At 40.3% G+C, this 14,346-nt stretch overlaps 1 protein-coding gene and 1 long non-coding RNA gene across 2 annotated transcripts in view; one reads left to right on the top strand and one right to left on the bottom strand.

Moving 5' to 3' along the window:
• STK32C (serine/threonine kinase 32C) overlaps nt 1-8,723 on the bottom strand; it is a 227,502-nt gene extending 218,779 nt beyond the window's left edge. The window contains exon 1 of the mRNA XM_045022789.1: nt 8,376-8,723. Coding sequence (XP_044878724.1) covers nt 8,376-8,460 — 85 coding nt within the window. The 5' untranslated portion in view covers nt 8,461-8,723. The remainder of the gene's footprint in view (nt 1-8,375) is intronic.
• On the top strand, nt 560-13,877 carry LOC123373707. The gene is made up of 6 exons (XR_006580835.1): nt 560-643; nt 1,491-1,577; nt 2,134-2,223; nt 4,569-4,754; nt 7,562-7,659; nt 12,683-13,877. It is a non-coding gene; the product is annotated as an uncharacterized LOC123373707 (long non-coding RNA).
• The last annotated feature ends 469 nt before the right edge of the window (nt 13,878-14,346 follow it).

Here is a 14,346-nt window from a genome sequence, read left to right as displayed (position 1 = left end):
AAGATGAGCTGGAGACAAACCCGATCTTACCCCCCATTCAACTATAAAAGTCCTAGGGACTTCAGTAGATCTGGGATCAGACTCAAGAGCAAGGCAATTCCCAAGTGTAACAGAAAACATTAGACATTAAGGGCTTTAAAAGCCCTTAGACCAGTTACAATTTCTAATTTCAGTTTGTATTCCTCAGATGTGGTACCTAAAAGACAAAAGCCTTTATACCTAATAATTTCAATTTAAACAAAGGAATGGACAGCTAAATCCATTACACCAAATGTACTGATATGTCCCTGACTTTCTTTTAGTTAGCCATTTTGATGCTATTAGAGAAGCCAAGCCGGTTCTTGTTTAGTTCATTTTTAGATAACTTTATACTAAAACACTGTGACAGTGTGGGGAGCTAGCACTCTGAGCACTTAGGCTTCAGTCAGTGCCCCTGGAGAAAGCTGACAGGGATGTGTAAGCTAACTGGCTAATTAGTGTGGGAGACTGGGTGAGCCAATTAGGCCATCAGCTGAGGGGTATAAAGGACATAGGAAGGGTGCAAGTAAAGCTGACTGAGCTCAGTGTGAACAAGAAGCTCAAGAAAAGGACACTTCTGTTCTTCCCTGGCCTTGTGGGAAGGGGCTGAAGGTAGAGAAACATGGTAACAATGTTGTTGAATGGGACTATACTGAAAATGGGAATGTAACTAAATCACACACAGTTGCTACTCTACACAGTGAGTCTGAGAGTAGTTCCTACAGCATCTGAGAATGGAGGTGGAGTGTGCCCTGTTAAACACAATAAATACTGTTAATTTTTATATCTCATTCTGTTATAAGTACTGCAGGCAGCACCTCCTATAGTCAAGGTTGCCCAACACTACTACTTATAAAAACCTCTCTTTAGTTGCTTATAACTTTGACAAACTTTAAACATTCAAGCTAAAATTTTCCTGTCTGGCTCAGCCATATATAAAAATTAATTTATCCAATTGGTTCAGCATTTCTAAGAACAGCATTAGGGGAAATTATGATGTTTTGTCCATATTAAAAATTCTTACAACTGTTTCATTGAAAAGCACTAGCTCTTCTATGTTTTGGAGCAGACTCTCCAAACTTGGTGGGCGGGCAGTGAGTGGTCCCGAGGTTAAGGTGTGCATATTGTTTTTCCATAGGAAAAACTTCCCAAATTTGGTCAAGTTATAAGCCTTTGAAAACTTCTGATAGGTACAGATAGGAATCTGAAGCACAGAGAGGTTAAGGTCAAAGTCAGAGGTCTTGTAGAAAAATGTGATCGTGTAATTTTAAAACTGTATCATAATGCATGAGCACAGGGAGACTGAATGAAGGTTGTACAGACAACCTTAATCCTGACATTTCCTAACCTCTGTGTGCTTCATTTTGCAACCCACAATGTTTTTTTTTAACACTTTAATGTTATATTTTTTCCTGTTTGTGCATGCTAGGGAATGTGGAGTCCCATGTATTTTCTTGTAATTTTCTTTACAGTAAATCCCATTGGTTTTGAAGTAAAGGATGGAAGACTCATATTGTGACAGTCTGTACCCCTATGCTCACCCCTTTTATAGGACTAAGGTAAAACTTGTACAAAGTATGCCTTATGAGGTGTCATTTGAAAACTCATGATTTGCTGATCATTATTGTCTTAGTAAAATACATGTGGCAACATTGTATATAGTTATAAGATTCCGCTGTGTGATATTATTGAGGCATGTTCCAGCACTTATGCCTCCAGAACTTAAGAAGCAGTGGATGTTGCCGCAACCCCTAGCTTGAAGTGATTTCCATTATATACAGGGTTTACAGTTTGTTTCAATGGCTCTCAGCACCCCTGTCTGGGGGGCAATCACAAACCTGTTCCCCAGAGACAAAAGGCTAACCAATGCCTCAGTCAGGTGTCAATGAGATCAAATGGACCATCACCTGATTAAGTGACCACTCTTTGGCAGGAGAGATGGTGTGGGCCAAAAAAAAAAATCTACATTTTGACAAAAAAGCAGCTTGAGGTTCTGTCCACACAGACTTTCTGTCTCTTGGGCCTCAGCTGGAGATGATTCTTGGGCAAGAGAAATGACTATAAGGGGAGAGAGCAGATGTCCCAAACCATCTCTCCCTTTCTCTCTACCCACAGAATCAACACTTGAAGAACAAAGGAAGCAGCACTGGACTGGGGAGGAATCCTGACTGAAAAATTCAGCCAGTAAGACTGTTGGAACTTGTGGTGAGAAAGACCTTTGTTTTGAATTCACTTAGCTTGTTAAATCAGGTATTAGTTGTGTTTTACCTTTTATTTCTCTGTAACCAATTCTGACTTTTATGCCTGATTATTTTAAATGACTTAAAATCTATCTTTCTGTAGTTAATAAACTTTTTTCATTATTTTATCTAAACCAATATGCTTGGATGAAGTGTTTGGGAAACTTCATTTGGGATAACAGGATTTGTGCATATGAGTTTCTGCTAATGAAATGATGGACTTGATATGAGCCTGTATTGTAAGGAGGGTTCTGAGCAGAACTGGATGCAACATTTCTGGGGGAAGTTTGGGACTGGGAGTTTGTGTTGCCCTGCAGTGTAATTCATGAGTGGCTGGTTATAGCATTCATAAAGTATAACTGGGAGGAGGCTGTGTGTGAGCAGGTCAGGAGTGGTTGTTCTCATGGTGAAGTAATGTAAAAGGCATCCCAGATTAGAGAATTGAGGGGACACAGCTGTTCATCAGTCCAGATTGTACTCTGGATAATGTCTCCCACACCTCATTTTTTAAAACAATTTAGAGGGGGGGAAAGCATTTGCACCAGATTAGCTAGAAATCCTGACAATGTTGAGTTCATGTCAGATATAACTATGCCAATTAATAACCTCTGATTAATCTAAAATATACTATATATGGTGCAGTTCAATTTGGGGAAGACCTTGTTTCTTGTCAGAAAATCATTGAAAAGCATCTCCAGATGGAAAGCTATAACAAGTAGCTAAAGCTGCTACATTTTTAGAAAACATCGTAGATGCCAAACCAGTTTTCTATACAAATAATAGCTCTTAAATCTAACAATTTCAGAGCAGTGGGGAAAATTGCTCTATGGATGTGTTCTGTCTGTTGGCTTTTGTAAATAATCACAAAAGCATGAGGAACACTTCTTTCTTTTCAAGACCAACTTTACAGATAGCTGGAGCATAACACTGAAATGCTGTGAAGCATTTCAAAGGTTAAACCAGAAAACATGAAAAGGGATATGTGTGTGTTGTAATCAAGGGCAAAACTAAAATGTGGATTTATCAAAAGCAGTTGCCTTATCACTTCTATATCAGTTTGGATTAAATTCAGCAACATTTTTTCTTGGGCTACACACAAATGTATTAAGAAATATTTGCTGATTTTCCTACTTGGGGGACAGTATCCTGGAAAAAGATTTTGGGGTTGTGGTGGATAATTAGCCAAACAGGAGCTCCCCGTGTGATGCTGCGGCTAAAAGGGCTAATGCAATCTTTGGATGTATGAACAGGAAAAACTCAAGTAGGAGTAGGGAGCTTATATGACCTCTGTATTTGTCACTGGTGTGACTGCTACTGGAATACAGCATCTAGTTCTGGTATCAACAATTAAGGGAAAATATTGGAAAAATTGGAGAGAGTTTTGAGAAGCACCACAAGAATAATTAAAGGATTGGAAAATATGCTTTCTAATGAAAGACTCAAGGAGCTCAATCTATTTAGTGTATCAAAAAGAAGGTTAAATAATAACTTGATCAGTCTATAAGTACCGACGTGGAAAACAAATACGACAGTCTAGCACACAAAAGAATCACAAGATCTAGTGACTGGAATCTGAAGCTAGACAGACTTTCAATACAGCATAATATTTTTTAACAGGGAGTGTGATTAACCACTGGAACAAATTACTAAGTGTTGTGCTGGATTCTCCATCAGTGGACACTTTGTAAAATTAAGAATAGATCTTTTCTAAAAGAGATGCTCTGGTTCAACCACAGCTATGGGACCTGAAGCAATAATTAATTCAAGGAAGTCCTATGGCCAGTGTTATGCAGGCAGTCAGGCTAGATGATCACAATGGTCCCTTCTGGCCTTAAAATCTAATATTCAGGTTTCATTGAAGGAAAAATTTGAACTTTGTATTAACTGGCAGAATGTACAATGGAGGGAGGACTAGCTCATTGGTTTGAGCATTGGCCTGCTAAACCCAGGATTGAGAGTTCAATCCTTGAGGGGGCCATTTAGGGATCTGGGGCAAAAATCTGTCTGGGGATTGGTCCTGCTTTGAGCAGGGGGTTGGACTAGATGACCTCCTGAGGTCCCTTCCAACCCTGATGTTCTATGATTCGATGAATGTTTTTGTATTTATAGTAAGCTTTCACCTTTGATTTGTAGACAACTGTGTCTTTAATTCATTTTGTTTGTCATATATATAATTTTGTCATTAGAAATGTATGTCTACTTTTTGCTTTTTTTTTTTTTTTAAATAACCCTGACAATTGTGATCATATATGAAGAATTACTTACGACATCTCATATCAAATTGAAATATTAATTGACTCTTTATTTCAGGAAGTAATTGGAATGTCTTAAGAGATCTCCATAGCAACCATGCTGTGCCAGTAAATATGAGTGCACCAGAACAACACTGTAATTGCTCTGAATATACTAACAAACAATGATGGAAAAAACAGGCAATACTAAAAAAAAAAAACTTGTAAATGTTTATACATCTATCCTATTATAAAAACACTGCTCGTAAGTACCCTTTTTATTTATAAACATTCTTTGGCAATGTTTCCTCACTTGGAAAGATTACTTTTCTCTTTAAACGTATAGAGTCTGTTCAGAAAAAATGCCTTCTAAACTATATTGTGAGGCTGACTTTCTAAAGCATTTTACAATTGTCTTACTCATTGCTCCTGTTACCTCTTAACATTCAAAATGGGGCACAGTGTTTTTCTATGGTTCCAATCCTGCAGCTGCCTAAATCAAAAAATTCTAGTAGAGTTCATGGGAGTTCCATGGACATAGCAGCCACATAAGCAGGCCCATATTCAGCTAATCGGTTGAAAGTACTAGGTTTTACTGGATTTTGCAATATCAGTCCCAACACCACTCTTACTTTACATTCCAGTCACATCACAACACTGCTTAGTAATTAGTTGTAATGTTGTACCTGTAGCATTTAATAGTTATATTCTGTACTCCTTAATAATATGAAAGAGATGCCAGTGTTAATAATTCTTCAATGTTAATTACTTTGAATGGCTAGTAAAGGCTTGTTAGCCAATAACCACTAGCTACCTTTTTAATATAATTTTCTCATACTTGGTAGATCTTATAGAGCAGTGGTTTTCAATCTGTGGACCATGGAGCCCTGGGGCTCTGCAGACTGTCTAAGATTTCCAAAGGAGTCTGCACGTCCATCTGAAATTTGTTAGCAGTATGCAAATGAAAAAAGGATTAAAAACCACTGTTTTAGAGCAAAAGTAGAGCCTCAATTTTGACCTCACTTACACAGGTGACATCAACAGAAATTCATAGAATCATAGGACTGGAAGGGACCTTGAAAGGTCATCTAGTCCAGTCCCATGCACTAATGGCAGGACCAAGTATTATCTACACCATCCCTGATAGGTGTTTGTCTAACCTGCTCTTAAAAATCTCCAGTGATGGAGATTCCACAACCGCCCTAGGCAATTTATTCCAGTGCTTAAGCACCCTGACAGTTAGGAAGTTTTTCCTAATGTCTAACCTAAACCTCCTTTGCTGCAATGTAAGCCCATTGCTTCTTGTCCTATTCTCAGAGGTTAAGAATAATATTTTTTTCTCTCTCCTCCTTGTAACAACTCACATAAATAAAGGCAAAATTGTGCCCTGAGGGTTCACAATATATACATCATAATAATCTGAACCTAATGTATCTAATGTGAAATTCTAGCCCTGCTGACGTCAGAAGGAGTTTTGCCATTGACTTCAATGAGCCACTATTTCACCCTGACAACTTTAGCAGTTATTGACAAGTTTATAATGATGTAAAACATTGTCACGTACAAGGAAACAACCCTTGCTGGTGTGCTTGAAAACAGGGAGTAAAAGAAAATTAGGGTCATATTCTGGTCCTGATTAATCAAGATACTTAAACATGTGCCTAACTTTAAGCATGAGCGCTCGTGCTCAAAGTTAGTCATGCACTTAAGTACCTTTCTGAATCAGGACCTTTGTGCTGCCTCAAACCTATTAAACTTCATTGGAGCTCCATGAGGTGTAAATCGGTGAAGAATTTGGCCGCTAAAAATTCTTTGAGATCAACAGTATTAAGATCTGGAACAACATTAAACATATTAGTGATGAACACAAGCATACAGTACTTCAAGATGACTTAACATTCAAACTTATTGTCCCTCGAGGTAAAGAAGTAATGTATGATCATCTTAACAGAAGTGAATGTAATTTTATGATATTGCACTCTAACTTATACTCGTCCAATCTTCTGAGCTTTGCTCTTGTCATTCTGCGACTACCATGAATGTGTCACCAGAAGCTGAAGTTTCATATTTTTAGTTATAGCAAAGAAGCATCATCATTAACTTCTGTTTTCCTTCTCTGTTCTTTTAAATGAGGCATTATTTCTTATTAACAACTATCCTATCTTTACAGAGGGCCTGCAAACCCTCTGTGTCAGTCACTCCAATTGAAATCAATAGGATTTCCATATTTGAATGACCATGCAGGATTGGGTTCTATGTATGCTCATTCTTGCTTATCACACTGCATGCAAATAGCAATGGTGAAAATCACATTGCCCAGCTACTTAACAGAATGTGTTTATCAGATGTGTCAGCTTTGAGTACTTAATCCATCCTTTTATCTGTGAAAGCTGAGATAACAAGACTGAAATTAGACAGTACTCCTAGATCCTGTAAATTGGAAGTCAAACTTGTTCACGCTTTGGTCCTAGATTGAAATGACAAGGTAGTGCTGGCCCTCTCATTCTATCCAACCAGATTTCCAGCAATCTCTGCGCAAGACCTTCCTGACTGTGAATCTCCCACTAGGAGAGCTCCTCTTGTGATGGGGGTGAAGGAAGACCAAATTACACTCTGTGATTCAATACTGTCAAAATAGCTTTTCAGTTAGAGACTGCCCCCAAACCAAATCACTGTAAGATAGCGGAGGAGGGATGGGGGGGGTATCTAGATAAGAAAACTACTCAGATGAGGTGTACAAAGCACACCCCATTCTGCCACCTATAATGCATATGTATGTACTGGAGGCATTGGTTTAACAAAGGAAACATGCATGTTGGTGGCTTTGTGAAAGCCGTTCTCTCATATGTCAAAAACTCCAAGAAGATATTTCCTAATATTCTAACATCCAAGTTCATGACACTAAAACTGCATCAAAATGCTATCTTGGAACTATATTTCAGGTTGATGAAGCATATGCAGGGGTTTTAACATCTTTAGTGTGTTGTCTGTTACATGCACACTTCCTTTTAACTTTTGATTTTTCCATTTAAATCTTAAAATCGCTGTGCCACCTACCCTCTCCTCAGACAGGTAAACATGTTCTGCGTGCTAACGATGCAAGAGGAAAAAGCACAGCACCAATATGAGACTTTCACAATCTATGGACAGAAGGCTCAGACAGCGCACAGGTGAGAATTCGGGTTGGGGAGCAGTCTATGATCCACACAGGTTAACTTTCTCCCCGTATCCATGGGTCTACTGCAAGATGATGTATAAATTATAGGTTTACACATTATAAATGACAAATCCAATTACCGCTAAAGCAGAACTGCTCTCTCCAGCACCAGTCAGGCAACTGGAAATTCAACAGATGACCCACCACGTGTGTGCACGCTAGGAATTCTGTCGTATCAGCTGCATACATCTTTTGATCATCTCTCAGCCCAGAGAAGTAAAGTGGTGGGGTTGTGACACTTTCAACAGTAGACCTTATTTTAGTGTGTTTGCCTTCCCTGTTGTCCATTGTGCACTTACTGTCAAACCATAAGCAGAAGTTTGCTTTACACAAACACCCCCTCAATAGAATTTAAAATCGTTTCGTTCACACACACACCTCTCACAACTCTCTCTCCAAGTTCCTGGAGCCTGTCTCTCCCCCCAGACAGGTGCCTGCAATTGACTAAAGAATGTCCCGTCAGAAAGGATCCGTCCTAGCTCTCTTCACTCCCAAAGCAGAGCTGATCCCTGTGAAATAAAAGTTGCTTTCCTCAACCCTCGGCTGTGACTTGCAATCACCCTCGGCGCCTGGGTGCGGGCCGAGCCGGGGGGGCTCTGGGGGTGCACCCCGCTAGGCTCTGAGCGGCGGGGGCAGCCAGGAGCGGGTGCGGGACCGCACGGTACTCACCATCCTCCTTCTCATCGAACACGGGTCTCTTGGAAGAAGAAGTGGTCGCTCCCATCCTTTTCTTCCACTTGCCCCAGTGAAACATTGGAAGAGGAGGCGAGCTGGCATCCCCTGGCGCCCGGTGATCTCGGCGAGCCTGGCGCGGCGGCGGCGGCAGCAGCAGCAGGCAAAACCCCTTCAAGATGGATCTGTGCGTACGCGCCTCCCTCTCCTCCCCTGGGCGCCTTTCCTCACGCCTCGCTCGCCCAGGCTTTTGTCTGTCCGGCACGCATGGCCCCGGCCGCGGAACCTGCCGCTGGCTGCACACGCCCAGGCGCCGAGGGGAACCGCTGCCTCTGCTCCCCGCTGGGTCCTGCCCTATCGGCGGCTACTGCAGCCGGAGGAGCCCGCTGGCGCCAGGGGATACGAACAGCGGCAACAGAATCAAGCGAACCCCTCTCCTCCTACCGCTCGGCAAGGGCAACGCAGCCCCAACCCATGGGCAGCCCGAGCGTCGGGGGCCGGTGCCTATGTGAATGTGCAGGGCCCTATTTTCGGCTAGGTGGCGCCCGAGCTGTGCGAACGAGGAATTACCTTTAACCTTTTGAGCTCATCGAGATGCTGACTTCTGTGGGTGGCTTCGATGTAGGGAGAATGTAACGGGAGCTGAGCGCATCTGCCCCCCCCCCCATTGCGATTTGAATGGTAGTCAGGTGTTCCATAGGGGGTGCGAATAACAGCTAAGGAACAACATTTTTCTCCAGCATGGTGTTAACAAGGAAAAACAAGTAATGGTAATACAAACATGAGCATCACCACCACCACCACCACCACCACTCTTCAGACTTACCACTAGTAACTGGTGCTGGAAAGTCATTGGGTATTTTGGTCATTCGCTTACCTAGCTTTCACACCCATCAATGACTCCACTCTTTTTTTTATGGTGTGCTGTGGAAAAAAATACACAAGTTCAGTATGGACTTTTCTTCCCTGCAACATAGTATCATACTGCTTTACCGTCAGAAGCTACAGTCTGCTCAGAAATGCAGCAAAAGGTCCTTTAATAGGAAGAACAATGTTTAATCGCTATTTAACAGGCTAATTTTAGTGGTACATTACTATCAGATAATTGTGTATTTCAAGCAATTTAAATGTAGTGTGGGGCCGGTGTGCTCACATTGCAATAATTCCCCCAGTATACTATGTAGATACAATTTTTAAAAGGCTGCATTGTTCTTAATTTTCATTGCTAATTAATTCACAGTGGTTTTCTAGTCTCTTGTTTAACTGTACATTTAGGTTGCACTCTGCATAGCAAAAATTTGTTCACAATATTATGGGGAAATTGTACTCGGCATGTATGTTAGACAAGTTTTTAAACTTCATCATTGTTGATTTTCAGAATATAAAGATATTGTTAGATGACTAAAACCAAAAATTAATATTTTCTGGACCTATAGGAACACTCAGATATCCTCTTTGTCTATTTCTTTCTTTCTTTCTTTACCCTATACTTGTAATTTGGTGTACACGTTCTGAACTCAGTTAACTCTCAGAACAATCATATCCATTTGTTTTTTCCTGCATTTAGATGATTAATGTTCATCTAAGCCCTGATCCAGCACAGCTTTTAAACACGTTTAATTTTAAGCATGTGAGTAGCTCCACTGAAGTCAGTGGGACTACTCATGCTGGATTGAGACCACAGAGTCTAATTCTTTCTACTTATACAGACCCATCATCTACTGACGTCCAGGAGAGTTTTGCTTGATAGGTCAGAAGTACAGGATCAGGTTTATAATGAATGTCTCCCGTGCCATAGTGTACTTTAAATGCATATTCTCATTTACTTTGTTTAGGCCATTATTAACATCAATGTAAGTTTTGCCTTTGATTTCAATGGGAGGAGGACTGAGGGGTTGGTTGTTTTTTTTTTGCACTTCTGACTCACACAAAGCTCTCTCTGGACCTGATCAAGCATTTCTTATGCACTCAAAATACAACTGGTTTCAATGGGACTATTTCTTGAATAAGACTACAGGATGAAGGTGATGGTCCTGCTCTAGTATTATCAATTGTGCCAGGACCAACTTCATTATTAGCAGATATGGCACTATTTCATTATTTTTAAACTCATACATAAATATTACAACAAATATGAAAGGCAATTGGACTACGTTATTAATAAGTTTGTTGCCAATGTACAGTTATTTATGAAAGCTCAAAAGTAGAATATCTTATATTAGTCACTACTGATTTTTTTCCACCCTATTAAGGCAAAGACAGATACATTGATTTTTTTTCTTCAAATTTTGTGATAAACTAAGGGCTTGATTTAAACCTTTGCATATCTCAGAAAATCAATGTTTTATTTTATGTGGCTTCCACAGCCTCTTACAGATTTCTTTTGTAAGGACATATTTATTGAATTGGGTCTGAAGATATTATATGGTAAGTTTCAACAAAGAGAAAAAAATGCAGGCTGAGGTTAGGGGTATAGGTTTGAAGCACTGTCACTCAGATATCATGGTGCAGTACAAGAAGCTGAATAGAATAGGCTGCTACTGAGTGGCAAAATCCCCAATTCACTTTGGTTGTGTAAAGAGGGGAGTTACTCCACTGTGCACATTTGTAGATACATATTGAAGAGAAAAATGGGGTTTCTGTATTCCAGGCATATGTGATAAGCAGCATGCTGATTGCTTAAACTAGTATGAGAATGACTATGGGAGAGTCTTTCTGCTAGAGCAGCAGTTCTCAAACTTTAGTAACCCAAAGACCCTTCCCCCCATTTTGATTTAAAATTTTGCTGTGGACCCCCAAGCCCTCTGCTCAGCCCCCGGCCCCACCCCCACTCCACCCCTTCCGCCAAGGCCCGGCCACCACCTAATCTCTTCCTGCCTCTACTCCACCTCTGCCCCTCCTCTTCCCCACCTCTTTCTGCCCCCTCCCCCAAGTGCACCCCATCCCTACTCCTTCCCCTCCATCCCAGGGCCTCCTGCATGCTGCTGAACAGCTGTTCCCCGGTGTGCAGGAAGCACTGGGAGGGAGCGGGAGGAGTTGATCATTGCAGCCCACGGACCCCCGGAGTACCCTTGCAGTTTGAGAAACGCTATGCTCGAGTAAGAGGCCACTCTCCATGCGCATGATTCACAGCCAACCAAATGCAAGTGCTGTATTGATTGGTTCTGCTGGGTAACCTGCACAAACCATTGTGAGATAGAGAACTGAGAGTAGTAGCTTGGGAGTACTCCTCTCTCACCTGCATGTTCTGTAGGTTTTGGAGTTGCATGAGAGGGAGCACAGCAGCCATGTAAGGAATACACAGTAAGAGTTTCTCTCAAATTATTCCTGGATACCACATGCTTTTGAAATGCCTACAGGGTTTATTGTTTTTATTGTTGTTCATTGTTCCTTAGTCCACAAGACAATGCTCAGACTCAGGGGTTCCCAAACTTCTTTGCACCACAACCCCCTTCTGACAACAAAAATTACTACACGACCCCAGAAGGGGGGACTGAAACCTGAGCCTGCCTGAGTCCCGCTGCTTTTTGTTCTGTGGATTCCAGGAGGTTGTTGTTTTTGTTTTGTAGGGGATAGACCTCAGTATTGATGCAAATATTGTTATTCAAAGAATTATTCTAATTTTAAGTTATTACAAAATTGCCTGCACCTTTTCTGAATTTTAGGAGATACAATTATTTCCATACACATGATGCATGTAGAATATGATAGCTCATGTGTTTAAAGGGTATTTGTTTTTGTCATATGAAAATAAATGTTCATGCTAATTAAGGAAATTCCTAGGAAATCCTTGCTTTCTGTCAACCAATAACAGGTACCCAAAGTATCAGAGAAGATGACACCACCTCAGCTGTAAAACCATATTTATTACCTCCAAGTGTGTTTACACTGATTCTAGGATGCAGCTTTTGCTTTAACATTCTGTATTATTTTCTTTTATGCTATGTTATGGAAGTTGTATGTAATTGTTGGTTATTCTGTTTCATGCTTTGTACAAAATATTTGATAGGCATATTTAATTGTAAGTTGTAAATATACTGCAAATGGTAGGTTGTAAATTTGTTTGCCTTTTGACCAAATGGTTTCCAATTGACAAAAATGTCTTCTCAAAGAACAGGATACTCCCCTCTTTGTACCAGTCACCTGTAATGGTTAGTTTTGTTTTACAGTAAATTATATATCTGAGTGCTCAGTTCTTGCTTTCACTGTCTTACTATTACATTCTGTGGGGGGAAATGTCATTTTGGGGTTCAATCCAGGTCTCATTAATTGCCATTTTTCTCTTTCTCTATGCTGCTTTTTAGGCAACCAGGACATCAAATGTTCTTTGAATTGATTCCATGATTCCCAGCCCTTTTTCTACCTCAGTGACCCTCACATTCTTCTCAAAAACATGTTTAGAATGAAACTGTGATCATATTGTGAAAACTGCCTCATTTTTTCCCCCAACAACTTTGTTAGTTCTTTCTCCTGGAAGATTTAAGACTTTCTGCCAGCTTCATGGAGCACATTTTCGACAACCATTTTCATCTTACACTTCATTGCAAGACTAATGGGTGCTTTCAGTATTACAAAGAAAAGCAAACCTTCTAGGCAAGAAGTAAGCAATGCTTGTAAGTTTGTTCAGTACCATTCAGAACTCTGGGGAATAATAAACCCTCATTAAAATTATATTATGGGCTCACTCCTGCTCTCAAGAAATCAGCTATACATATGCATGTATGACTCCAGCTCATAAACACAGAGAGATTCAAAAAAGGCTATCAGCCTGTCATGCCAGAATTTCAACTCACAGGGGGCCTGATCTGACTCTTATTTAAGATAATGGGAGTTTTGCTATTGTCTTTAAATGGAGCAGGATCAGATCCCATATGTGTAAGATCTGCCAGCATAATTATAGAGGTTTTTCTTTTTGCAGAGTGAAATAGACATTGCTATAAGTGTTACAAATCAGGGCTTCACTCCTGCACTCTTTACTCAGCCAAAACATCCATGGATTTTCTACTGGGAGTTTTACTTGAACATGGTGTTTAGGGTTAGGTTCCAACCACTATTTTAATTGCTTTATTGATGCTTTTAGGAAAACAATTCAATGGCTTACCTGGAATAAGATTATCCATGCCCTGAATGGTTGTTGGAGGGGAGAGGGAGATTGTTTTTGTTTTTTCTTTCATTTTGATTTGGAACATGGCATTCTTCGCTCTTTGTACTTCTATCCCGGAAGTAGTGCTGTGCCATGGCAGTGCCATCTTTCAAATCAGATCATTGTCCTGATGACTATGGTTATTAAAGATAAAAATGTGCCATGAGATAAGAATAGGAGGAACTGAGTTTAGAAGAGTTACTCCGGATTGACACTAATGCAGCTGAGAGCAGAATTTGGCCCATTAACCTTGCCATATTCCAACTTGATAATTATGTTTTGCTTATAAAACTTCCTGCTACAGTTTCAAATGGCAAAACAATATTCTGTGCTTCCTGCCCTAAACTAACATTTGAGAGAACTACTTGGAGACTAGAGATGTGATTTATTTATTTTTTAAAGCTCCATTGAGAGATATTGGATTTAGACAGCAATTGAGAGGGACAGAGTAGAAAAATGTCAGATTTTGCTACAGTAACAGTACCACCTAAATAAAGCAGTTGTCATTACACTTTAAACTGTTCTGTAGTATTGCTGTTTTCTTTTAGACACAAGTTCCTCTTACAGGTGAGTTCTGCCGCTAACAGGTGACTATATTTCACTAGCAGGTGAAGTGATGCCTATGTACATGTAAAGCACTTTGGGATCAATAGTGTCATATAAAAATTATAGTGACTCACTCTGTGGTCTTGAGCAACTGTTAGATGCTGATTCTTATTAACCTCTGGTTTTACATCAGTGTAGCTCTATTGACTTCTGTGGGGTTGCTCCTGATTTTTACCCTAGTATAAGTGAGAAGACAATCCAGACCTCAGTCTTTTGTCT

This window comes from Mauremys mutica, chromosome 7 (assembly GCF_020497125.1).
Source record: "Mauremys mutica isolate MM-2020 ecotype Southern chromosome 7, ASM2049712v1, whole genome shotgun sequence".
NCBI classification, from domain to species: Eukaryota; Metazoa; Chordata; order Testudines; family Geoemydidae; genus Mauremys; species Mauremys mutica.
This window is presented reverse-complemented; position numbering and strand designations above follow the sequence as displayed.